This window comes from Lissotriton helveticus, chromosome 7 (assembly GCF_964261635.1).
Source record: "Lissotriton helveticus chromosome 7, aLisHel1.1, whole genome shotgun sequence".
Taxonomy (NCBI): domain Eukaryota; kingdom Metazoa; phylum Chordata; class Amphibia; order Caudata; family Salamandridae; genus Lissotriton; species Lissotriton helveticus.
This window is the reverse complement of record NC_136068.1, coordinates 96,332,074-96,357,674: the sequence shown is the minus strand read 5'-3', so window position 1 is coordinate 96,357,674 and position 25,601 is coordinate 96,332,074. Positions and strand designations below refer to the sequence as shown.

Here is a 25,601-nt window from a genome sequence, read left to right as displayed (position 1 = left end):
CTGCCATTTTCTTAAAATCACCATCTTCAATTGTTACTGCTAAAAAGCAGTCTTGGCGCTCGATGGACTGCTTGGAGCGAAACCTTTGATAATTTCATTGATATGCTAAAAATAACTGATGAAAAAAAGATCATCAAATATCTTATGAACTTAACAGGAGAAGGAGTAAAGAAGAGATAAAAAATGATAGCAAAGGTGGACAGACTATCTTACCAAGATTTCAAGGTGGCATTGAACGTTAAGTTCAATCCGATGCGAACGTTGACTATGAAAGGTACATCTTCAGTCAGGAGAGAAAGAGAGATGGTGAAACAATGAATGAATATGTTGCAAGACTTGAGATGCTCATCAAACAATGCAAGTTCAACTAATTCAATGACAAAGAAGCCATTCTTCTCAGAGTCATAGACGGTTGCCTGTCCGATTCCTTCAGATGCCAAATGCTGAGAGAAACACTCAGTCTGTATTGTGTGGTCATGGTGGGCAGAGCTGAAGAACTTGCCGACAATCAAGTCGCTGACATGGAGGCTGGAGGAACCCAGAGTGAATCGGCATGGAGTATGAAAAGCAAGAAAAAACAGAAGGCAGAAGGCCGCAACGTGATGTCTCTGATGAAGAGGAAACTGTGCTTCGATGTGGATTTCCCTTTCCACATGAAGGTAAATGTCCTGCCGTTGGGCAGATATGTAAACACTGTGCTAAAGAGACCCATGTAACAGTTCACAAAGCGAGAAAAAAATGCGTCTTGTCGTGAATAGAAGATGGCTGCCAGATGGTTCCAGAAACATTCTAGTCACGCCCACCAGAGTAAACGGCAACTTCAGTTGAAGCAAGTAGAAACTGAAAGAGACCGATTGTCATCTAATTCCTCATTGAAAGGTTCTTCGACGTCACTGTTGAGCAACAGTGAAGAAGACGGGTGTGCGATGTCAATGCCGACTACTCAAAGATGGGCAAAAGTAGGTCTAATATCTTGCAAGAAAGAATACAAGTCGGAAAAGAATTGGCTGCTGTATAACATGTATCATAAATAGTGGTGCGTCGATAAATATTATTCCCGCTGAAAAGTACTGTGAACTGTCTTCGGTGCCCCGTCTCACACCATCGAAAACCAAAGTATACATGTGGGCAACCTTAACACCATTGCAAAATCATGGTTCACTTGTGACGACTATAAATTAAAAAAAAGACGAAGGTACAAGCCTCAATTCATGTTCTTCAAGGCACTTCATTGAGTGCATGTTTGCTCAGCTTCAGCACTGCTACGAACAAGGGACTAAGTTCAGTGAATTACAAAATCAATGCTCATCACAACATAATGAATCGGTTTTCCTCATTGTTCCATGGATTAGGAAAGCTCGATAATGAAAGTGCAGCTCCACATTAATGAGGACATTCGGCCTGTTGCTGAACAACAGTGTTGAATTGCATTTCAACTACAGAAGGCTGTTGAAAACGAAACTGAGACTTTACTAAGACATGATATAATTGAGCGCTCAACTGATCCAATGCCATGATGTTGTGTGTCAATTTAGATTCCCTATATAGATTTCCCGATTTATGCCCTTATATAGGTACAATTCACATTGCCCTTATTTAGGCATAGAAATCCAGCCCTTATTTAGGCATTGCTCATGCTAACCAAATACAGGCATGGTCAACTACATCCGTTCCTCTTTGTCACAACGAGTTCTTGGAAAACCAGACTCTTAAGCCTTTAGGACTTCCCCTTGCATGAATATTGATTTCTCCAAGGACTCATTTATTATGCACGAACATCTATTCCTTAGGGGTTCATTCATGACGTTCTTATGCCCGACTTGTACATCAATACTTGCATTCCTAAACACCTTCAAGGTATAAATATACCTTCACTTGCTATGGCAAGGCTCAGTGCGGTTCAACTACCTACTTGCACGATGCACGATGCGGCTCGCACAGCAAGTCCCGAAGGAAGTCAAGTCCCCAACTGACATACTTGTCGAGAATCCAGCTCCAGTGTTTCTGACTACCCTTGCGGCGTGTTAGAGATCGAGTCCCGGGAAAGTGATACCATCCTCTCTCATTCTAAGGTATGGAGCAGACTAGAACCTAGAGAAACTTTGGCAACTCTTGGCAAAACTAAACTAAACTAGACTATAGCTAAAACAGCACCTACTTCTTCCCTCGTACTACACTTAGGTTAGGTACACTGGGGTACGATTATTTTAGAAGCATCAGTTGAGTATTTTAGCCTGTGTTATTTATGTATGTATTTTTATATATCTCATAGCTACAGACCATGCTTTTGCAGAATTATTTTATATTACTGCTAACACTGTACGTATTATACTTCGCATTCTGTCTTACAATTGTAGCAGTTCATATCTCTTGCATGAGAAATAAGACTGTTAAATAAACCTTTTTATTGAAACGCCCGTCTCTCTATTTCTGTGCAACTCTGTAGAAACAAAGCATGCACGATTGACTGAGTGAAACTGTAATCTATTGTTTCCACGACTCTGAAGATATTGTTCCAATTCTAAGGGAAACAAAGTTGTCATGTTTACGCGGTTGTCAGAAACTAATCCCTTCTTGTTTATTCGAGAAGTTTCTAGTGACCTCTGAGTTAGCTGGCACACACAGGTAATTAAGTTTAATGTACTCGATAGAGACATACTGACCTCAGTACTATGTCAAATCTATAGTGCATATTATTCCAATGCACAGAGCCTATCAGGGATTTAGGAACTACACTACAATGGGTGTCGCCGATAGTGGTGGTACCTAAAAACAACAGTGGAGGGTCTAAGCGCACCTGTGTTGACATGCATCAAGCAAACAAAGCAACCGAAAAAGAACGATACCCAGGTCCGCACATTGCCAATATGATTACCCAGTTGAAAGGTGCCAAAGTCTTTTCGCGCCTTGATCTGAATAAAAGATATCTGCAGCTTGAACTGGAAGAAAATTGAGTTAAATCCCTACCTTTTTAATTCTTGTTGTTCGTTTAGATACAAATGTAAGAAAGAACCCTCTTTTTGCATGGCTGCCCCCACTTTTTGCTAAACTGCTGATGTACTTTGACTGAGTGTTCCCTGGGTTCCTGCCAAACTGCATTAAAAATAAAAAAACCCTTGGCACGCTTTGGCCACAGGTCAGTCCCTTGTAAATGGTATCACAGGTACCAAGGGCACTGTGGCCAGGGAAGGCCTCTGAGGGCTGCAGCACTTATTGTGCCACCCATAGAGGCCCTGTACCTTTACATACACACACACACTGCCATTGCAGGCTGTGTGTTTTGGTGAAGAACAAAGTAAAGAGTCAACATGGCACACATCCCTGTGCGCCATGCTTACAACCCACTGCCCTGGCGTAGGTCAGCCACCCCTCTAGCTGGGTGCACCATACCAGTGGTGAGAGTACAGGTGCATGAGCTGTGTACCCCTGCAGTGACTAAGCCAATTCTTAGACACTGTAAGTACAGTAATGCTATAAAGAGTATATGGTGCTGGGAGTTTGTCATTTCGACCTCCACAGCATCATAATGGCATTACTGAAAACTGGGAAGTTTGGTATCAAACTTCTCAGCACATTAAACCCACACTGATGCCAGTGTGGGATTTAATGAAAAATGCACACAGAGGGCATCTTAGAGATGCCCCTGAAAAACGATCTAACACTAGTGTCCAGGCTGAGTGGCTGCTCGCCAGATGCCACCACCAGACAGGTTTGTGGACCCCTAGGTCGACAGCCTGCTGCTCTCGGGGATCTGAAACAATGCACATCCTGGGACGAGGTGCCAAGTCTACTCTTCAAGGATGGGCAGGGTCCACGAAGGGGATGCTTCAAAGGCTTGCCATCTTTGTGAGCTGCCAGGCCTTTTGCTGCTTCCAACAACGGGTCCCAAACGATTCTGGGCTGGAGAATCAGCAGGAAATCCAAGTGAGGAAGGGAGGTGCGCCTACCTCTGCCAACCCCACTCCTCAGGTGAGGGAGGCGAGGTGAAGCACAGCTCGCAGACCCCGCCACCTTGCAGATGGGGGGACCCAGCCAACCAGAGTGAGGCATATGCCCCCCCTACTGGAGGGTGGCATAATAGGAGGTGTACCCACCCCAAGGAAGGGACCCATTGGTTCCAACCTTTTACTTACCTGTAACACCACTAAATCTAGTATTTATGGGCATCCCTGAACCTTGCCTCCTCAGACAAGAACCGACCAAGAAGAAAAGTAGAAGGATGGAAGAAGCCGTACCGAAGCTAAGAGGAGGACGCCCACTGACTAGGCCCCAGCCCTACAGGCCTCCCACCTCGAACCTGCTCCAGCAAATCCCGGTGTGTCCTGCAGCCAGCAGCCTCAAGTACCCGAAGGATCTACCCTGCCTTCCAACCAAAAGACTTTGTCTCCTGTGAGCACCAGATTTGCTCACCAAACAGACTCTGACCCCAGCAAAAACCCTGAGTCTGCACCACTCTACACCCAACGCCTACGACCCGAGTTTGAGTGGCTCAACACCACGAGGAGGTCTCCCCAGCGATCCTGACCTGAGATCTGGTGATGTCTGACCTGCCTTGACACTCCAAACGACGCCTGCAATCGGTTTCTGGAGGACTCCCACGACCGCGACTGAAGCTGGTAAGAAAACCCAACGCCTAAAGACACCCCTGCACCCAACTTACCACGGCCTTGGGTGGCTCAACCAACGGTGTCCCAGCATCCAAAATTACCTCTCCAACCGGTGGTCACCTCCAGAAGATCTTCGTCCCGAGCCTGCAGACTTTGTTGCAACCAGAAAAATCCCCATTGAAAACAACACGGCATCCGACACCAAAACAGCACCCTGCACCCGGCCGCCCCGGCGCCACTGCGGGTGTACTTTGGGAGCTAACTCAGATCGCCCTTTGCCCTGAACCCAACACCAGGAGCTTTGCTCCCACAACCCAGTGGCCTGCTTGTGAGCAGCCACCAACCGGAGGCCCCCTATCGCCCATTGGATACTACTGGGCCTGAGCATTCTGCACTTGACCGCTCTAGTGCAGCTGAGTGTATTTCAAGAGTACATCCTTGACCCTGGGGAACCCTGGTGCTAACCCAAGAATATCAACTCCCACAATTTTGTACTTACCTTCAAACCGATAACTCCATTTCCTTCCATAGGATTGCATTTACTGCTTTTCTTGACAATTGTTTTAAGTGTTGAGTTGGTCTTGTATGAAAACTTGAAAACTGTACATAACTAAAAACTGCTTTACTTACCTTTTCGCTAGGAAATGTCCTAGTGTGATATCTAGGCATATCACACTGAGTACAAAAAGTCATCTATAAAGTATTCTGTAAAGTAATCAAAAGTAATCGAACAATAATTTCCACTGTATTTAAAAGATTTACAATCCTGTAACAAAAACATTTTCATTCAGCTTGCTTGTATGGTTCAACCTGCCTTGAAAAATAAAATGTACACTTACCTGTGCGAGGCTTGCTTTGTTCTAGAAAAAAAATATAACTAAGTAATATTTTTACACAAATCAAATTGGTCTGAGTTCAGTCTTAGTGCGTGACATCATTTGCTGATTGAGTGTGTACAACAAAAGCTTAACACAACCCTCTACTAAAGACTTATTGTTTACCCACACTACCTCAAATAGAGAGTATGGAGCTATCTACTTTTACCTCTGCTCGCCTTTGGGGTTCCACTGGACGCTGTGCACACTATACCTCATTTTGGTATAGTATATACAGAGCCAGCTTCCTACAACAACATATTGAGTTTCGAGTGTCTTCAGCTGCTGAACTTTTCCTAGATGTCATTCATTGCCTTATACAGCCCGTCACACATGCTTTCTTTACTGAGTTGATATACTAGTATTTGGGGCCATACGAAAGGAACATTGTAGAGCCCTTACACAAGTGTGCCATGTACTTGCTGATGCAGGTCTTAAGTTGAATGTTGAAAAATGCAAATTTCACAAAACAAATCTGCTTTGGGCACATTTTCTCAGGAGGGGAAATTACTTCAGGTCCAACCAAGGTATCACAAGATGTAACCATGCTGCGTTCTTTTCTTGGTATGGCCAGCTACTGTTCAAGGTACATCCGTGACTCTGCCACTGGGAGCACCCCATTGAGTGAGTTAACAAACCGGTATGTTTCATTTCAGTGGTCACAGGAGTGTGATCAAAGTTTCCAGAATATTAAGCATGCATTTGAAAATGCTACTGATCCGCAATTGCATACAGAGATTGTTGTGGATGCTAGCCCAGTGGACTTGGACGCGATTCTTACCCAACATGGTGGGCATGCAAAGGCACGAAGGCTAGCTTATGCTAGCCAAAGTTTGTCACAGACTGCACAAGCTAACTAGAAACCTGAGAAAGAAAGTCCAGCTATAGTGTGGGCTTGCAAACACTTTAATGTGTTTCTGTGTGGGTTATATTTTACGCTTGTTAATGATCACTAAACATTGCTTACCATCCAAAGGACAACATGTCCCCTCGCAATGAGAGGTGGGGGCTGAGACTGCAAGAGTATGACTACCCCATTGTTCACAGACCGGGAAAAGATCAAAACCCTGCCAACTACTTCTCTGAAGTGTCTATGCAGTGCCAGGATACCCCTTCCAAATTGGCAGTGGCCTCCGTTTATTGTGCGATCTAGCACTCCTGCAGCTGTGTCCTTGGAGCAAATACCTACTGCCTCCAATGCAGACCGGAATATGCTCATCCTCAAAGATATTATTATGCATCAATCCTGGAGAACACATGCTCAACCTCTTGATAATGACAGTGAATATCAGAAATTCAAGAATGTGCATGATGAACTGTCCATTATACAAGAAGGGATTATCTTGCGAGGGTCGGGAATTTGCAATCCTGAACGTCTACAATAGCAAGTCATTGAAGTGGCACATGAGGGACGTCTTGGAATTGTCGCCACAAAGCGAGCCCCTCTGAAACCATGTTTTGTTCCCTCATCTTGATGAGTGAGTTGAGAGAGACCTCCAGGCTTGTCATTTGTGTAACTGTTTATCCCCCAGAACAACGCAACATACTTTAAACATGTCGGATCTTCCGAAACACGTCTGGGAGAAAATAGCAATTAACTTCTTTGGTACCCATGAAAATGGCCATTATTGCATGGTAATTGGAGCAGAGTACTCCTGGTTTCCTCTGGTGGAAGACCTCTCGTCAATCACTCATGATTGAGTGATTGAAAGATTAGAAGGCATATTTGCAACCTGAGGTAGTTCCGTCCATTCTAAAATCCGATAATGGCCCACCATTCAATGGTCAGGAATTCAAAGACTTTCTTACTCACTTGAATATCAAGCATTAGAAAAGTACACCTCTATTGCCACATGCTAATGGCATTGTTGAATGTTTTATGAGCACTCTTAAGAAGGCTGTCCAGTACGCTGCGCTAAAAGAGCTTACGCTCGAGTTAGTTCTTCATTAATTAATTAATTAATTAATTAATGATGTGCTTATATAGCGCTGGAATCACTCCCGAAGGGGTATCTCCGCGCTTCGACCGCTGCGAAACCCTTCCTGGCTTCCCTGAGAGATGGTCCCTTAATGGGTATCTCCAGGGTGAGACCAGGCATCCCCGGCGGTCTGGTGGGGCCGTTAGTGAAGATGAGGCAAGCTAGTGCCCAGAGTTGCCGAGTGTGATCGCTGATCAGAGTGGGCACCGAGGCGAGAGAATTATCGAGTCCGCTGACCCTGGTCCAGAAACCTGCCGCGTCGGGAATCGAACCCTGGTCCCGGGCCGTCCTCTGCTCTCGGGTCTGCCGCCTCTAACCAGTGAGCCATTCTACTCTTCGTGCTTACAGATCTACCCCTCATTCTACAACCTGCAAAAGCCCAGCCACCCTGATGTTCAGGAGAACCATGGGCACCAAGCTGCCCCAGTGGACCACTGAAAGATTAATTGACGCTCTGAAAGTTTGACACACCGCTTAGTCCCACAAGTCCAGAATGAAGATTTATGTAGACAAGCATTGATGTGCTCAGGACATTACGTTTCAGACAGGAGACCATGTCCTAGTCAAACACAGGCAGAAATGCAAATCTGATGCTCCATTCGATGCCGATTCATTGCAAGTTGTACCTAGTAAGGGATACATCGTAACTCGCACCGTCCTGGAAAGTCCATTACAAGGTATTCCTCACATTTCAAGCACCTGCCTCGGGTTTGTTGGCTCTAGACATCCGGAGTGAGACCTTGACTTCAGAGGGCCAGGAGAGCACCAGAACTGCATCAGCGTCTAGATCACTGGTGCCTGCTGCGGTGGTTTCTTCTGTGTTTCCTCAGCCTCACACTATGAGATCTGGAAGAGTGATTTGAGCACCTTGACGACTCATTGATTGCCTTACGGAATGCCGGGTAGTTTTTCAGGCTGCGAATGCCGATGGGGAGTGCGTTTCAAAGTTTGACTGCCAATACACAGAAGGAACGTCCACCAGCACAAACCCTCCTTCCCACGGAACAATCGCCAGATGCTGACCAATTGACCGGAGTTGACGGGAGAAAGTATAGAGTGTAAGATGATTGGCCAAGATGCCTGGAGAGGAGAGATTTAAAATTTTTAAAAGACATACAGAGGACCTTCAACTCTATAAGTTTGACCACAGGCAGCCAATGTAACCGACGAACTGCACTAGTGTTAGGGCATGTCCTCGGCAGTCCCAGTAATGTTCTCGCCACAGCGTTTTGGACCCTTTGCAGTCTTGCAATTTCCACCTTGTTGGATCCCAAGTAGAGCGAATTGGCATAATCCAGTCTAGACAGGATGGAAGCCTGGACAATAACCTGCCTGATAGATGGGTCGAAAAACCCTAGCAACGGTTTGAGCCCCCGTAGGATGCCAAAGCATTTTCCTGCTACTTTCTTTGTTTCCGTCTGAAAGCTAAAGGCAGAGTCCACCCACACACTCAGATTTTTCACCACCTGTTTGGGGATGGGTGCACAGCAGGCCACCAGCGCTCGCTCCACAGCTCAGAGTCTTGCCCGACCAGCAGTACCTCGGACTTGTTAGCAATGAGCTGTAGACAGTTGGCAGTCATCCACTCAGAGATGACCTCAAGAATTCTCCGAAACTTACATGCATCCTGCACGTAGTCCTCCTACCAATTGTGTGTTGTCTGCATATGACACTGCTGTGAGACCTCTGCTCTTGGCCACCACTGCTAACGGTTGAACATATAGGTTAAACAGTGTTGGGCTCAAGGCTGAGCCCTGCGGTGCCCCATATTTGATGGTATGGATCTTGGAGGCAAAAGGGGGGGCTGCAACCTGGAAGGCCCTTTCTGCTAAAAAAGAGGCGAACCACAACAGGGCAGAATCTGCTATACCCGCCCCTCCAACCTCTGCAGCAGGATCTGGTGGGAGACCGTGTCAAACGCGGCACTGAGATCTAACAAAATCAGTGCCGATGTGCGACCCTCATCTAGAGCCCCTATCAAATGCTCGGTTATGCAATGATGAGTTGTGTAATGATGAGCTCTGTGTGTGGCGTAATTAATTTACATGCTACCGAGCTGGGGAGGACGATACAGATACAACTATACCAGTACCTTGATTTCTGATGTCAGTTTTCTCAGAAAAATAAAAAGAATTGGGAACACAGTTACGTCTTTCCTACAGTCCACCAATGTACTGTTCATACCAACACATATTACTTCAAATATCACATAATTAACATTTGTGATTAAACAACCCATTAATTGAAATTATTTGTTTTACCATAATTCACCTATTAATCAGTAGTGCTACAACTAGTGAGAGAGAACTACCATCCTCACTCTCTGTCACTTGTAACACTACAATGTGAGCATAGTCCCAACCTGCAGCTTGTGGCATCGACACACATGGCACTGTCAGATAGTTTGGTATCCTCCCCCTACCTGTTGAGGATCATTTCCTCCAGCATTTGACTATGCTAATGGAGCAGGCGATGGTGTTATCTGACACTGCAGGCAGGTGCCTTTCTGAAATGACTATCTACACCAAGCTTTTTCATTCTCACCGAAGAAAGACAATCAGACTTTTGCTCAGAGCACATACTTATGCCTAACCCCACCTGCTCCCACTGCACAAAGTGTTGGAACCCACTTGTGCAATTAGCACACACTGCTTGATCCCAAGTGAACTCATAACAAATAAAAATGTGCCTAGTGCCACCTGCTCTTGGAGCACATGGAAGACTTGCCTGATCCCATTTGCAGCCAGAGGACTGTGAAGACTTGCCTGCTCATATCCATACGGCCTCTGTTGCTGGGTTGCGGCCCCCGTCTGTGAAGCTCGATAGGTTCCATACTGCTGTCCCTGTCCCTGCTGGTAGGTGGAATACTGGGACGAAGCCCCCTGTGCTGGAACTGAAGACAGAACAGTGCAGAAATCGAATGATTTACCACTCACGTTTGTGCATGCTTCTCAACTCGTATACTCTACAAAACGTGCGCACATGCTGGACAGCATGCACTTCCAGAGCACGATGCATGCACACTAATCTCAACTATCCTGATTGCTCAGTCATCATTCCAACCGCTTAAGAGTCTCACTCATCACCACAATACCACCCGAGCAGCTGCCCTTTTGCCAACATATGCCTTGGATCCTTGTGTGCATGGTCTTATCTATTTGCACCTGACCACTCACAGGTATATGTATACTATATCTATCTCATACTTGGGTCCTCCTGACAAGTGCATGTGTGCTCTCTCCCAATTATTATTCTGCATGCCCTTCTGCACCGCAAGGCTGTGTATCTCACGCGCCACCCACACATCATACATAATCCTGATTAATAGTGCTACTATGTCCACATCTCAAAGTCTCATACAGGTTCCTGCTCAGCCTATATCAACACTAGTGCTCTCAATGGAATAGTTTTATAGTGAAATTACCTCATTATTCACTGAATGAACCTGGATGTGAATCTAAATCCTAACACACATACTTGTCCTTAAAAAAACAAGTAAATACTCGAAAACAACTGTAATAAGTGAGGCGCGTACACTACCTCATATCAATATATGAAGATCATTTATTACATTTTGTTCAGTACTAAAAATGTGGATCTATAAAATCACATGTGTGTCCTGTTACAGTAAGTGAGGATGAGGTCATTGCTGTAGAGGAGTGGGGTGCACAAGATAAGAATGATAAGGAATGTTACCACCAGCACACCACAACTATGGCTTGAAGATATATGAGCACATCACCCACAATGCGATGAAACTCCACCTGCTTTCCTTGCCATTCCATACCATCATCAAATCAGCTGCAGCATCTATAAGCCCCTTACAACTGACACCTTTGCCTAGCTGGGTGACATTCTCACCATATCTGAGAGCTCTCAGCACACCCACAACCAGACAAAATCAAACTCAAGACGACAAAGAGCAGAAAAGAAAAAAACAAGTCCTTGATGCAGCCAGGATGTGGCTGGTCCACGTACTCATCAGGTCTGCAGCCTGGTGCATTTTAGGAAAAAGCTGAAGAGACACAGCTTTAAAAATCATTACATCACAATGAAGTAACAATCCACATCCACTCCCAGAACCGAGCTACCCCTCCAATCAGTAGTTGACTATCTTGCAACATGTGCAGCACTCTGCTTTTGGCTAGGTTGGCACTATACAAATACCACATACACACGCACAAACATATTATCCCACGGCTTATGACTGTGTTGTGGGCACTCGCCATCTCGATCTTGCTCTTTTCATGGCATCATCAATTTCTTGGATAAACACGGTTGTGCCATTAGAGGAATATTACCAAATGAATAGGAGCCTGAACTGTATTATTCAACGCGAACTATGATTGTTTCCATAAACACTTTTTTGCCAAGTTCCTGAAGACATGGGGCAAGGTTGCTCATTTGCCATAGTGCTTTTCTACTTTTCACCCACAGTCTCATTTCAAACCTTTCTCTAAGTGCAGTTTATGTTTGCCACTTAGCCCTAAAGTACATACATTCTTGTATGTGCATCTTCTCTCCTTTTCAGGTAGGTCTGTAGCAAGTGATCTTGGGTTCAAAAAGCATCCTCAGGTAACAGTCTTAATAGGTGAATCAGTCTTGGGCATCCCTTTACAAACTGGGTCAGTAAGAGACACGTTATATTTATCTTCTAGGTGAGATATCACAGCTCTCGCCAGTAGATTAGTCAATCAAGCCCTCACCACTTAGATCTGAATGTGATCTACACGCAGGAGGTTGAAGGCTTGCAGGCGGTAGACTGGAAACCCTGTAGAGCCTAAGTAGTCTTTCTTTCTTCTGAGTGGATTATTGTAAATAAAGGCATATTGGGCCATATGTATCAAGGTACACATTTGCGATTCTGAAATAGAGATTTTCTAGAAATCGCTATTTCAGAATCACAAATTGTGATGTATGTACAAATTCGATTTTTTTTTTGCGAATTCTTAGTATTCCTTAATTGCGATTAGCAAATTGTGAATCGCAATTAAGGAATACTTTCCAAATCATTTCTATGGGCCAGGAGGCCCATAGGAATGAATGGGAAGTTATTCTCAATTTGCGATTCGCAATTTGAGAATCGCAAATTGAGAATAATTTCAAGGGTGCAGGGGTGTCCAAAGGACACCCTGTTGCACCCCTGAAATAAGCATGGGTGCACATGTGGCACACATACATGCCCTAAGGGCATGTATGTGCATCACATGGCACTTTGAAAAATGCTAAAATGTGCATTTTTCAAGGAATTCGCAAATTACCACAAACTTGAAGTTGGTGGTAATTTGCGATTCCTTAATGACAATTTGCATTTTTTTTGCTTCATACATTGCATTTAAGGAATCGCAAAATTTGCGATTCCTTAAATGCAATTGCAAAATAAGGAATAGCAATTTTGCGATTCCTTATTTTGCAACAGTTTTCCTTAATACATAACATTTTGCAAATTCGCAAACGCCGAAATTCGCAGAATTTCGGCGTTTGCGAATGCGAATTTGCTGAGAGAGAGAGAGAGAGAGAGAGAGAGATCATTTGTTGCCTTTGTAGAATGTTAAATCTTCTCCCTTGGAGCTAAGGGATAACAGTGCATGTGGCCAGTTACTCTCTGTTGGATGAAGTGTAACTGTGCCAGGGCTGCAGAAATAAAGTACGTTGTTTAGACAAACCCAGTGTTCTGGAAAACCATTCTTTTACAATTTGGCAGCTCAAGTAGTTCTTTAGTAGCCCTAGATGTTACTGAAGAGTTAAATGACTGAACAGTTTGCTGAAAATGACCTCACCGTGTCGGTGTAAGCCTTTTTAGCAAAAAAGGGATGACGCTCTAGTAGGAAACCTTAAATCTGGTAGATGGGCTGTGTTTCGGGCAGCAGAGTCTTTACCTCAGAAGCCCCAGTGCATCAAATACTATATCTGCCCATAAATATGTATTTAAGCCACATAAGCTGATTTACGCTTTTGAGAAATTTCTATTCGCCTATGTGGTGGCTGTGCATCATCTAGAAATTCTGATCGAACCAAGACAGCTGGGGATCTCAACATATGGTGGGTGGTCCTTCACCAGGACAGAAGAGGCCTTGTGAGCTGGCAACCAAATGATAAATGAACTCCTTAGACCAGCTCTGACCAATTGATTTGTCCATGTTGCGCAATATACAAATCCTTTTCCGGTGCTAAGACATTTTCTACCAATGGTCTTTAAGCCAGAATGTCACATTGTCTCCTCTGTGATAGTTATGGCTTATCAATACCTAATTGTTTTAGAATTAGTGTCTCAGTTTTATTTGTCCTGAGTCATTTTTCGCCCCTCTTATTAATTTACCTTACACTTGTTTGGTTTGGAACCAGAAATTCTTTTTGACGTTTGCAATGGGCAATGCTGAATAAATAAGCGATGTTGCTAATGCTTGCTGCTGTAATTTCCAAAACATCCCTAAGATCTAAAATTGTATTACCTTTTCAGCTTCAAAATGACTTCTTCAAACTCTCATTGTTGTACTACCAAAATGCTTTCTTATTTTGTTTAAATCTAACAGAACATATGTTCTTCTTCAATTCGTCATCCCATACTCATCTTGTACATTCTCCTACCTTCAACAGCTTCAATGACTGCCCAGCCTCTATTGGTTCCAATTACTTTTCTTCTATTTTTTTTTTTAAATGCTCATGCTCATCCATGTTTGTGTTTTTGTATTTCTCTGTTGTCCTATATTTTAAGCTCTACTCAGCTCTTTTGTTCGTTTGTCCATCCCTCTCCTAGCTCATGGGTCATCCATTTTCCTTCTTTCCACGCGTGTGCTGTCAACCAAAATCTCCAACAGGTTATTGACTAATGAACGGATATCTCCCTCACTACTTGATTTTAGAAGAAGCATATGAAAAACTACTGGCAAATCCCTATATGGCATAACAGTGTTGTTCATTTAAATGTTTCTTTTTTGATCATTGATACCAACCATATATTGTACAAGGCTTTGAGGAAATACATTTAATAAATGCAAGTAGATGATCTATAAACAAGTTACCACTAAACATCATCTAGAAACACAACTTCTGACCCAAGATGCACAGAGCCCACACATTACCACAAGTTATGTTGGTGCTTAGTACATAGGACAGTCTGGTTTTATGCACACACAATGTAGACGGAAAAATGACAAAGGTGCAGGAGAAAATTGGTTTGCCAACGATAACGCAATTTGATTAAGTGGGGACGCCTGGATTAAAACCCTCAGGTTCCAAGGTAGAGAGTTTTTAAACTCGATCTTCTTCACACTAAACCATGTATCTAAATTCTCATTCTTCATCAAGCATAAGCTGAAAGGAATTTAGCCTTACAATTTGGGAGCCTCCGATTAGAAATGGGAAAGGTTTTAACCTGCATCTTGGCACACCTCCCTCACATGATGGTAGCTAGATGTAGAACCTCTGTCCACTGATGGGAACAAGAACTGCTGCAAGTCCATGAAGACACCCTCCTCCAACCATTCCCTTTCTCATTAATATAACATAGGTTTCTGTCTCCAAAACATTTGAGAAGATCTAGGCTGCAAATCTCATAATCTGGGGAATATTTTAGGGAAGATAGCAACCGTAAGCAGAGTCCAACGGGGAGTGTGATAAGATTTTTTGTTAACATCGTGGACTTCTCCCAACCTCCCATATCCGATTAAGCAGAACTCAGTTCCTGAATCCCCTGGTTCATCTTTATATGACAAGGGCCCTGGGATTTGCTTGGACACAGTGATGTTGATATGATTCAGAATCTGATGGCCAGACATCAGCAAAGCTGAATAATGTGTTCTCACCATATCCTTGCTGCTGGCCCGGGTAGCTCTGCTGGTTGGGGTACTGCTGCTGTGAATACGCAGGCTGCTGTGCCGTTCCTCCCTGCTGGTATCCAGCCTGTTGCTGGTTGTACTGGGCATTCCCTAAAACAGATGGATGGATAACAGTTATGTAACATCATTAGACACACCCAGAAAACAAAAGCTAATAAACAACCAATGAAGCACAAGCAGAGTTATGGCCTAACAATACAGTCACCTAACATAGGGACAGATAAGCAGAGTATAAAATAATCGCATTTATTAACACATTTACATTCAGTAGTTTTAAGTTATATTATTAAAGGGGTCATCTAGTGACAAGAAAAGAAAGTTCTCTTTACCAAGTCCTGCATCCCTAACTATCAACAACAAGTGCATTACATTTCAGAATATTTGTTTGTTTGGTGGTCCAAAGTCTGTACCCATATGTGATGGAAAGGTTAACAGTCATACCTGGAGACAAAATGTTAAAATTGTACAGGATGCGGACGCCTTTTCGCACGTATTTCAAAAGACATATTGTAGGTGTGCTGCTACAGAGCACACTAGACTTGTTCATTGTTGCCTGAATAACTTTAAATGCACTCTTTAGATGTCCTGCTCCAGTGAGTAAAGCAAGAAAGGGGTCAATTTTGTTTTATACCATATTGTTCCCCCAAAGTTTGTTTTGCATCATCTGCAGGACCCAGCTGTCGCTTTCCGTCACCTTCGAAATGCGCATTCTATGTCTTATTGATTAATATGGATCGATACTCTTAACTCCCTGGAAATAAAAGTTTAAATAAAGTTTTTAAAAATAATGTTGATTTGTTTGATGATGTCAGCTTAGGTTGAGACATATTATGACATCATTCACCAGAAAGCCACTTAATGTATAGTTAACTTATAATGCATACCTGTTAGGAAGAGGAAATAAATTAATTCCTACATAGTACCCTAATTTCGTTTACCTTGACACTGAAAATAATTTAGTAACTAAACAAATCTTGCAATGTCAAACTGTACAGTATGCTACATGATGTATGTTGTAGGTTAGCGCCTGAGGCTTAACCAAGTACGATGTGTTTGTCTCCTGCACATCTTCTAAAATATAAGCTGAAGGAGATGAAAATCTTTGGAAACAGTTGGTTAAGCAACCCATCTGTATCTACCTTTTGTTGATGTAATACTTTTGACTTTGGACTGATTCTTGGACCTGAGGACGACTGGACTCTAACCATTTGCAATAGCAACAGCACATAGTGATGAGTGGCCAGTACAAACAGTAGGTTTTATCACCACCAACTCTTTATGTTGTCAAGGCCAAACAGAAGTGGATGAGCGCCCACACATAAACACATGAACCAGTATGCTTTGAAGTATTTGGAATTACCAACAATTTATAGTTCCGCAAGCCTTGCAGAATAGTAAGGTACCCATTTGAACTAGTGCTTCATGTAGTGGGTAAAATGTGCACCAGTTCTAGAGTTGTGCGAGGGCGTACATATAATGAATTTCATAGAATCCCTCGATCTGCGACATATCAAGTGCTACTGTTGTGCATGGGTAGCAAATGAGCAGGCATCCAACAAACGGGCGATATCATAAACAAAGGACTTCTCTTGGTCATGGCAGCATGACACTTGGATGCAAGATCACATAGTGTTGACCATCTTAGCTTGCAATGGCAACACAGAGTTATGGCCTCATGGAGTTGAGAAGTGTGGCTCAATGGTTAGAGCAGGCAGACCTTGATGCAGAGCTCTGGCCAGGGACCAGGGTTCGATTACCGCCTCGGCGGGTCTCCGGCTCATTAATTCCCCTGACTGGATATTCTCGCCTCAGTGCCTGTTCTGATCATGGGTCCCACGCTGCAACTCTGGGCAATAGCTTGCTTAGTCTCCACAACGGCCCCAAAAGCGCTGGGATGCCTGGCTGCACCTGGGGGTGCCCAGGAGTGGACATTTCCCAGGAAAGCCAGGAAGGGTTCCTAAGCGGTATACGGACAGCGCCGGGACACCTCCGGTGGAGGTAGCTGTGCGCTTTACAAATTAAGACATTTACATTTTTTACATTTTATGCACACTAGAAGCAATCAGTTGTGCATATGGGGGAAGCACTGTTGTCAAGATGGATCCAGGTTAGCACTGGATGCGTAGAAACTTAGGGGATAAGGAAACATTTATATAGGAAGAGATCAGAAGTCAGTGCTCATACTGGCAACACTAACAAGACCAGAAATAAAGATCAACTTAAAGGAAAAGCAAAACTGAAAGAAGTAGGTATAATAATTCCCAGTAGTTCAATACTGCGATTCTTAATGCGAAAAAGGAATGACGTGTTGGTGCAGTGTGTTATAAAGCTATTTGTTTAACTTTTTATTCTAGATCAATGTTTGAATTTGATATTGTGTTTGTTTGTTTTAGTATGTTGTATTTGAATTATCAATTACCTGCTGAACACCTGATATTTACAATGGCTGCAGCTAGCATGGCATAGCACCTTTATTTTTGTCAGACGGTGGTGAGCCATTATTGCCCTGGAAGCGACGGAAGAAACTTTTTGACTTGTATCTCGTTGCCACCGGAAGCAAGAATTTTTCGGAAAGCGAAGAAACAGGGTGTTTGCTGCTTAATCTTAAGCTAGGAGGCAGAAGCATTTATGAAAGTCCGGAACAGAGGACTTGAGGCAACAGGTAAGGGGAACCTATCTGTTCCAATCTGTTGACCCCTCACTCTTTTAATCTGAAGAAACTGGGCGGATTTCGATTTACGTTTTTGGCACCTCAGTTCTGGAACTCACTTCCTCCTGAACTATGTCAAACTGTGACATAGTGGATTATAGCCTTATCGCCCCAGACGGGGGACGAACCCTGGAGGCACGTAAAAAGCAGTAAAAACAAGATTACCAGCGGTGCACGATTCTAAACCTTAAAGCTATGTCAAACTGATTCATATCCCATGTTTAGAAAATCTCTTAAAACTTGGCTATTCTCTCAGGCCTACGATCAATAGCTCACCCACTGCACCTGTCCACGCATTTCCCAATCAGCGCCAAGAAACCGTTGGTGAACGAGCGCTCTAGAAATACCCGTTATCATATCAACCTAGGGATGAGTATGATCTCAGTGAGAATATTAGAACAACACTTTGGGCTCACATCAATGTGGTACTTGAAACACACAAATTCTTTGCACAATAAAAAGGAAAACACAAGAGTTGGAAATGTGGTGGCCAGTCTAAGCACCATGGTGAGAGCTTATGAATTTAGGGATCTGACAGACCTTAATTAGGGATCAACTCATATGTTGTACAAATAATCCTCAAGCTCAAGAAAAACTCTTCACCAATAAACCCAATTTAAAGTAGCCATATTATTCACTAAATGAATGGTCCACTTCTCGGGTTGGGTGAAGTAGATGAGAAACAAGGATATGGGAGTTGCAGAGAGCAACAGTGAAAGAACCTGAAAATAACGAAGGCTATAAATCTAAGAAAGGTGTGAGGGGGTCAAGGAAAATGTGAGACGAAAGTAAATGTAGGTGATAGCGGATTGCATGGTTCAAGTAAACCAAATTGTTTTGCATAATAAATATTCGTGCAGGAAATGCTGAAAAAGGGTGCACAATGCGACAGTATGGATGAAAGGGAGAAGCTGACCAGTAGTATGGTGAACCAGCCGGAAGAAATTCAGGAGGCAACGAGGAATATTTGTTTGCAAGTCACAAAGTACGCGAGTAGAAGAAGTGTGTGATGCTGCAAACTCTTCAATGTCTAAAGCCGTGAGAGTACTAAGCAAGCACATCCTTCCTTGGTCAAGATGTACTTCGGGCTGGACCAAAGGGGGCTGATTTCAGTCCCAGTTTCATACTTATTCTCAGGATGGGGAATGTTTGTCCACTGTCTACGGTCCAAGAACTGGTTTAGCGTGATTTCCTTTCAAATGTCATTTTCTAACTGTTGTGGAGTCACAGCAAGTAGTGATGAGGCTGAACCCAAGCAGGAGTAGCCAAAACAATGAAGTGTGAACTCTCTGCACCTGGGTGTCATCAGCCTTCCTAGAGCAGCTATCAAGAAATTATAAAAAAGGAAGGCAAGCCCTACAAATGTCCTCACGTTTAAAACAGAAAATATCGAACCACCTTGAACCCCTATCATCCACCAAGTTGCATTGCTCAGGAAGAACAATTCTCCACTCCCGGCTGAATAGCTCCAGTTACATTTCTAAGGGTAGCCCTGTCTCCATCCTCTCTCACTCCAGAGTCTGGGACTCTACCCTCCAGCCACAAGAATGCAGTCCAAATACTTACATTATACCTACAATCTGGTTATCATGCATGTGTAAGCATTCACCCTACATACACCCATTCAGCCTGCACATGGAATGTCAGTGCAAGGGCCGGGGAGAGACACTAAAGCGGAACTTTTCACAAGCGGGTCAGTAGACTGTACTCCTCTCTGACACAGGAAAAAGGTCTGGCCAGGACTAATAAATAACAAAACTTGGTACAATGTGATCAACCAGAACATGAATAGTGGTCTAATGTCAGTCATGACAGTATGTCTGGTGCAGCCTCCAGGTCATAGAATACGTTTTGGACTTTAACACTATCATGGACAGGCGTAGGCCACAGCATACACACTAGGTTAACGCGTTGGCATGGCCAACAAAAGTCAGGATATTAGTTTCTTCTTTAGTTGGGTCAATCTGAGCAGGGGTACACACCTGAATATCATGCAGGAGACTTTCCCATTCCAACATGCTGTTAACACTTTATGTTAGTATAAGTTTAATGTATATGCTTAATAATGTTATACTTTGCTTCTTGCAAATGATGGTAAGAACAAATGCCATTCTCTCCATTGTCTCATACAATTAGTCCGAAACAAAGTAATTCTGAATTGCTATGATACAAGAGCAGTAACTCTTCTAATTCTGCCTGTTATGAAAAATAGGAATCAGTTGGTTCCAAAGTGTCTCTCACAGAAAAAGGAAGCATGCATTTTCAAAGAAAAGGAAAAAAATGTGTGGCTTGAGCGTCTAAGCTTTCTGATGAGACTGGAGTGGACGGAACAGGAGAAAAAACATGATGCCTGAGGGGAGGGAATTATGGCACAAAGGTGGCCTTCATTCAGCTCTTGTTTTTCAGCCAACATAACTAGATTGTCCCCTAGCAACCCTGCAAGTCCCTGCATGCATAGTGATGTTGGCTGTATAGAACAGAGCTGTCAGAGCCCCTCCTTGTCATGGGACTACCCGAGAGTTAGCGACTGTTACGACCTGGTGGAGAAGCAATACAACTGGTGTGTGCATAAAAATCAGCTTTAGATTAAGTGAAAAACCTTTTTGCCTCTAACAGGCATCCACCAATGGGGGCCTCATTTAGTGACACTCACATGGCTTCAGAGGGATACAAATGATGTTTGTATTCGTGCCTGGCTATCAGGTCTAGAAAATGTCTCCAGGCCTCCCATGATCCAAAGCACCTAGAGCACAGTGACCGAAGGCTTATCTTGCTGGTACACTGTTAAAGTGGAAGAGCAAGTGACCCTTGGCCATTGCTTGCGTTGAGCTTTTACTCCAGCCCACTCAAAGGGACGGATGCATCACTGAAAATATCAACATTATTCCCCAGTCCACATATGACTCTATCTGCACTGGTGTCCTAGTCCCTCCTTAAGAAACAAAAGAAGAGTGTGCAAGCTTTGAGTGCACTATACTCTCATGATAAATACAAATCTATCAAATGTTGAACTTTCACAAATCGCACCGTAACGATTGGCTAAGCCCAACAACACATTTTAGCGACTTTGCTAATGATCATAGGTCGCAAATACAGTGAGTTTGCAAGTCCCTAAACTTTGCTATTTTCTTGACACACCAGGTCCACTACGTATGAAACAACACTCTGAAGAACACTTACTTGAGCTGGCTCCGAGGAATGATGCACCAAAACAATTTGAGTGCTCTATACTCGTTTTCAACAATCTTATGTTCGATTACATTTGAGTATCAAGGTAAAGTGAAATTACAGTTAGTATCACTATGTTATATTCATGTACTAGCATCTAATATTCTTTAAAATCTTTGTTTTAAGAATTGCTAATCTTACTTCAAACTGTTTTTGTTTGCCCTAAACTCATGAATGAATTGAACATTTCAGATCCCAATGAAGTGCGCACAAATATTATTACATTGAGCTCTTACTGATAATTCATAACATGAATGAGTTTCATGAACCTCCTATGTGACAAATTAAGAAATATGCTAAAGAGGCATTTTGTAACTTTATGCTCAGGTATTGGTGTGTGCCAATGGCTCCATCAAAGATGGCCTAGAATTGGGCAAATCCTGCAATACAAACATTTGACTGATTGACAGAAACCAACCTATATCTATGGTAGATTGTTACTGATACTTTCATTACCGAGAGTGTCTGAATGAAGTTGAATGAGGATTCCATGGGGGAGAACCCCATGATAATCTATAGAACAGGTCACATCTCAACACCAAAACAAGCCATGCTCTGAGGCAAGCAGATATGAACATTCCTCTGCCTTGATAATAGTGTTAACAATTTCTGTCTTTTTTCTAGGTCAGCATCAGAACAAATCCAAATTAAGGATTCTGAGAAAGATGGAACCGATGCAAGATGGGTGGCAATCAAAACCTATGGCCACAGGACCACCATCAAAGAGTTTCAAATTACGATTTACATCATGTTTAAAGTATGGATTCTTTAGTTTGAGAGCAAAGGCAAATTGGATGAAACGCTTCCAAGCTCACCTCCTTCATAGTAATGCTGCGAGGAATCATCGAAGGTCCTGTCATAGCCTTGCTCTGTGTAGGATGACTGCTGATACGAGTAATCTCCGTGACCTGCAAGAAGGAGGCAGAATGGATTGGTAGGGCTTTCTTCAGGATGGTCACAGTGCCATCGCCTGAAAAGCGGTACAAAAGGGGGTGGTAATGGACGGAGCATCTGAACCAATCAAACACTCACACCCAGTCAAAAGATCTGGGTTTAATCCATCACCGGTCTTTAGCCCACTCTGCCACCCCAGTTCCAACGTGGCTATATGCAAATCAGTCTGACCCTGTGCCTCATGGGAACAGTCCTGCCCGAACTGCCAAGCCATGCCTTCCCTGGACCGGAAACAAGCTTCCGAGGACCGGTTTCTGGCATTACAGCCATCTTCAGCCCGGCTTGCTTGAATCCAGTGGCAAAGTGAGCAAGGGACTCAGGCACAGGGTCAGACTAATTTGTATATAGCCATGTCTGAACTGGGGTGGCAGAGTGGGCTAAAGAACGGTGATGAATCAAACCCAGATCTGTTGACTGGGTGTGAGTGTTTGATTGGTTCTGATGCTCCGTCCATCACCACCCCCTTTTGTATCGCCTGAAAAGCAGCTGAGGGAAAATGACAAGGCGTGTCTCCACTCTTTTCTTGATATGGAGGTACAACATGTAATGTTACAAACTTGCAATATGTTCCCATCCAAGAAAAACAGAAACATATACTCTCTTAGATAGACCAAAATTCTGCAGAGCCCCCCACAGTTCGCACACAATGTCACTTTGTGCCATCTACCATACATGCAAGTCAAAAGACAGCAACAAAAAATTCAATTTGAGGTGCAAACCTAGTACCTTTTAAACCCCAATAGAGTTATTTTAATCTACTCTGGAACATATTGGTTAGCAGTACCCTACCGAAATCACTTGTCATCCTGTGTCAGATGTGAGATTTTCATCCAATCCTGGCTTTTGGGTCATGTCATACTGAATTTAGTACTCAAGTACTCACAATAAGTAAAGTATAGGTTTACAAAGGGCTACTCATTGATCTGTGTTGTCAATCAACTGGAGAGTTCTGCATATATGTGCTCAATATGCAGAAAACATACCTTTTTGCTGACTATGATTTATGTTGTTTCAGACAGAAACCAAAATGTGCTGCATCTCAATCACTAGCCATTTACAACAGTAATCCCAGAAGCATATTTTTGGGAAATGTGTGCAAGGAAAGGCTTCAAATATCACCATTTGGGCTAGGGCTGCAGCACATATGTACTGTATTGTAAAAATACTTTTTAAGATTCTGCAATGCGACCAACATCCGGCATTAGAAAATGCAAAGGAAGTCTTCTAAAAGAATCATTAAACTCCAGTGTCTGAGTTAAAGATCTTTAATGTACCAAGGTACGGCTGGAGATGGCACGCCATCTCTCAAAATGCAAATCTCAAAATGCAAAGCTGTCATCAATACGCTTTTGAAATTTGAGATACTCATCTTAAGTTTTGAATGCACCCTTCCTGACTGGCAGTTGACTCTGACTGCTTAGTACTACAAATGTTGCCTTCACCACGCACCTGCCCTTTCTCCTCCTCTACATTGTATCTGCCTCCTTCGCCTTAATGCATGCATGGTTGTTGCGTATGAGATGCATTTTCATGCATCTCTGAATATCCGAAGCACACCGGAGGCCAACCTAACAAGCTGGTGCTGGTGTTTAGTCCGATGGGCAGCAATAGGAAGCACCGTGAGGGCCGTGTCTGGTGTGGAGAATGAAGGCTTAGTGCATTAGTTTGCGAGCACAAATTTGAGACTCTAACATCATACACCACTCAAAGGAAGAAAGGTATATATCTTAAGACACCAGAAGTTAAAAAACAAATTAATTTTCGTGCAATGTTTTCATTCTAAATAGAAGCTTCTGCGTCAAGACGCGATTCTGATTTGCTTGGCTATCTGCTCCCTTAAATCCAGGGTAAGAAGGATCAAACCTGCAACCCTTTTTCTCATCGTAAGCTACTAAAGTACTGAGGCAAACTGTCAGGAATCTTTTTGACATGCTAGGGCTTTCGAAAGATCACAGTGGTTAGACAGGGCTAGTAGCCTAGCAGACTTTAAACTGGCATGCCATCAACGCTAGCCCTGCTCCATCAAACTTGTAGGTGAGTTTGACAGACTGTTCTGAGGCTCTCTCGACCTGCGTTTTGGATGATGTCCTAACTTTTCTGATGCTACTCCACTTCAGTTACTCTTTTGTCCAGACAGGATTTATCCTTTGTAACACTCATGCCCCATTTTTACAACAGTAAAACATAGACAGTTGTATAGGAAACTGCAGTGCTGCTAAGAACACCGGTGGCAGACACTATAATGAAAGAGTGCATAGAGGAGAGATTACCATCAGGGTAGTACTGCTGGTTCATGGTTTCAGAGGAGCCCTGCCCATGGCCATACTGCTCACTGTAGTATTCCTCCTGCCCCATGTACTGCTGTGAGGATCCTTAGAAGAGAAAAGAGAATTGCAGAGTAATGAGTTCTGAGAAGATACAGATTAGGCCTCACCTTTGCAAGAGTCAGGCTCTTAACGCCGGAGAATCTGCTCTGTAGAATGGACGAGAGGCGACAACTTATTCTCTAAGAGTGTAGTCTTCACAGAGCGAAGTGCTCCGGTCCGTCTCTTGCTGAAGATAACACATGGACTTCTTCTCTCTTGTGCTGAAGGGAGGGTTGCTATGAGTAGTGTTTCTCTATCTAGTAGGGTAGTCTTATGCTGCAAGGGATTGTTAAGGGCCCACAAGACCATGCTTGCAATGGGAAACATCGTTTACAATGCAGGGATTATATCGCGATGCCATTACATCGCGGTTTTTACAACGCAAGTCGTTATAACGACTTGCGCTGGATGGCGCTCTAGGACAAGGAATAGTATTATTTACTATCCAACACCTTCCCTACTGTACGTAGACTGCAGTTGGAATAGTAAATTATACTGCTCCTAAGTCCTGCACCCTCCAAAGAAAGTCGTTGTAACGACTTGTGTTGTAAAAACCGCAATGTAAATGTATGCGTTGCAACATCATACACCCGCTTGCAATATTGGGGAATAGGGAGAACATTATTCTGCCTTTATCATACACCAGGGTGGGGCGGGGAGGGTTCACCAGGTTATGTGTGTGCTGTTTCTTGAAGAACAACAATGAGCCCATACCTTGCTGTGATGGTCTGTAAGGGCCCACCGGTCGCTGGCCCATCATGCTGTTGCCTTGGGCGCCCTGGCTCATCATGGCGATTGCAGGCTGACCCTGGTAATGCTGGCTCCCCCCTTGTGCTGCACTGTAGTGAGAGGCAGAAGATGGCTGGTGCATCATGGAAACTAAGTGGAGATAAATAACAGGTTTGAAATAGAGGACATCCTGCAGACCCAGGCTCCAGTGAATATGCATAGACCCCTTGCGTTGAATCAGATGCATGGGCATTGACACCCGTACATAGAATCATGTACACACTGCTACACAGACACAACTGTGTAGATGTACAA

The 25,601-nt window shown here is 43.5% G+C and overlaps 1 protein-coding gene across 1 annotated transcript in view; it reads right to left on the bottom strand.

Moving 5' to 3' along the window:
- Positions 1–209: 209 nt before the first annotated feature.
- The window catches only part of SS18L1 (SS18L1 subunit of BAF chromatin remodeling complex), a 70,066-nt gene continuing 44,674 nt past the window's right edge, over positions 210–25,601 (bottom strand). The window contains exons 6-11 of the mRNA XM_078652949.1: positions 25,272–25,436; positions 24,462–24,563; positions 22,053–22,145; positions 15,267–15,389; positions 10,227–10,354; positions 210–698 (exon numbers count right to left, since the gene is read on the bottom strand). Coding sequence (XP_078509075.1) covers positions 210–698; positions 10,227–10,354; positions 15,267–15,389; positions 22,053–22,145; positions 24,462–24,563; positions 25,272–25,436 — 1,100 coding nt within the window. The remainder of the gene's footprint in view (positions 699–10,226; positions 10,355–15,266; positions 15,390–22,052; positions 22,146–24,461; positions 24,564–25,271; positions 25,437–25,601) is intronic.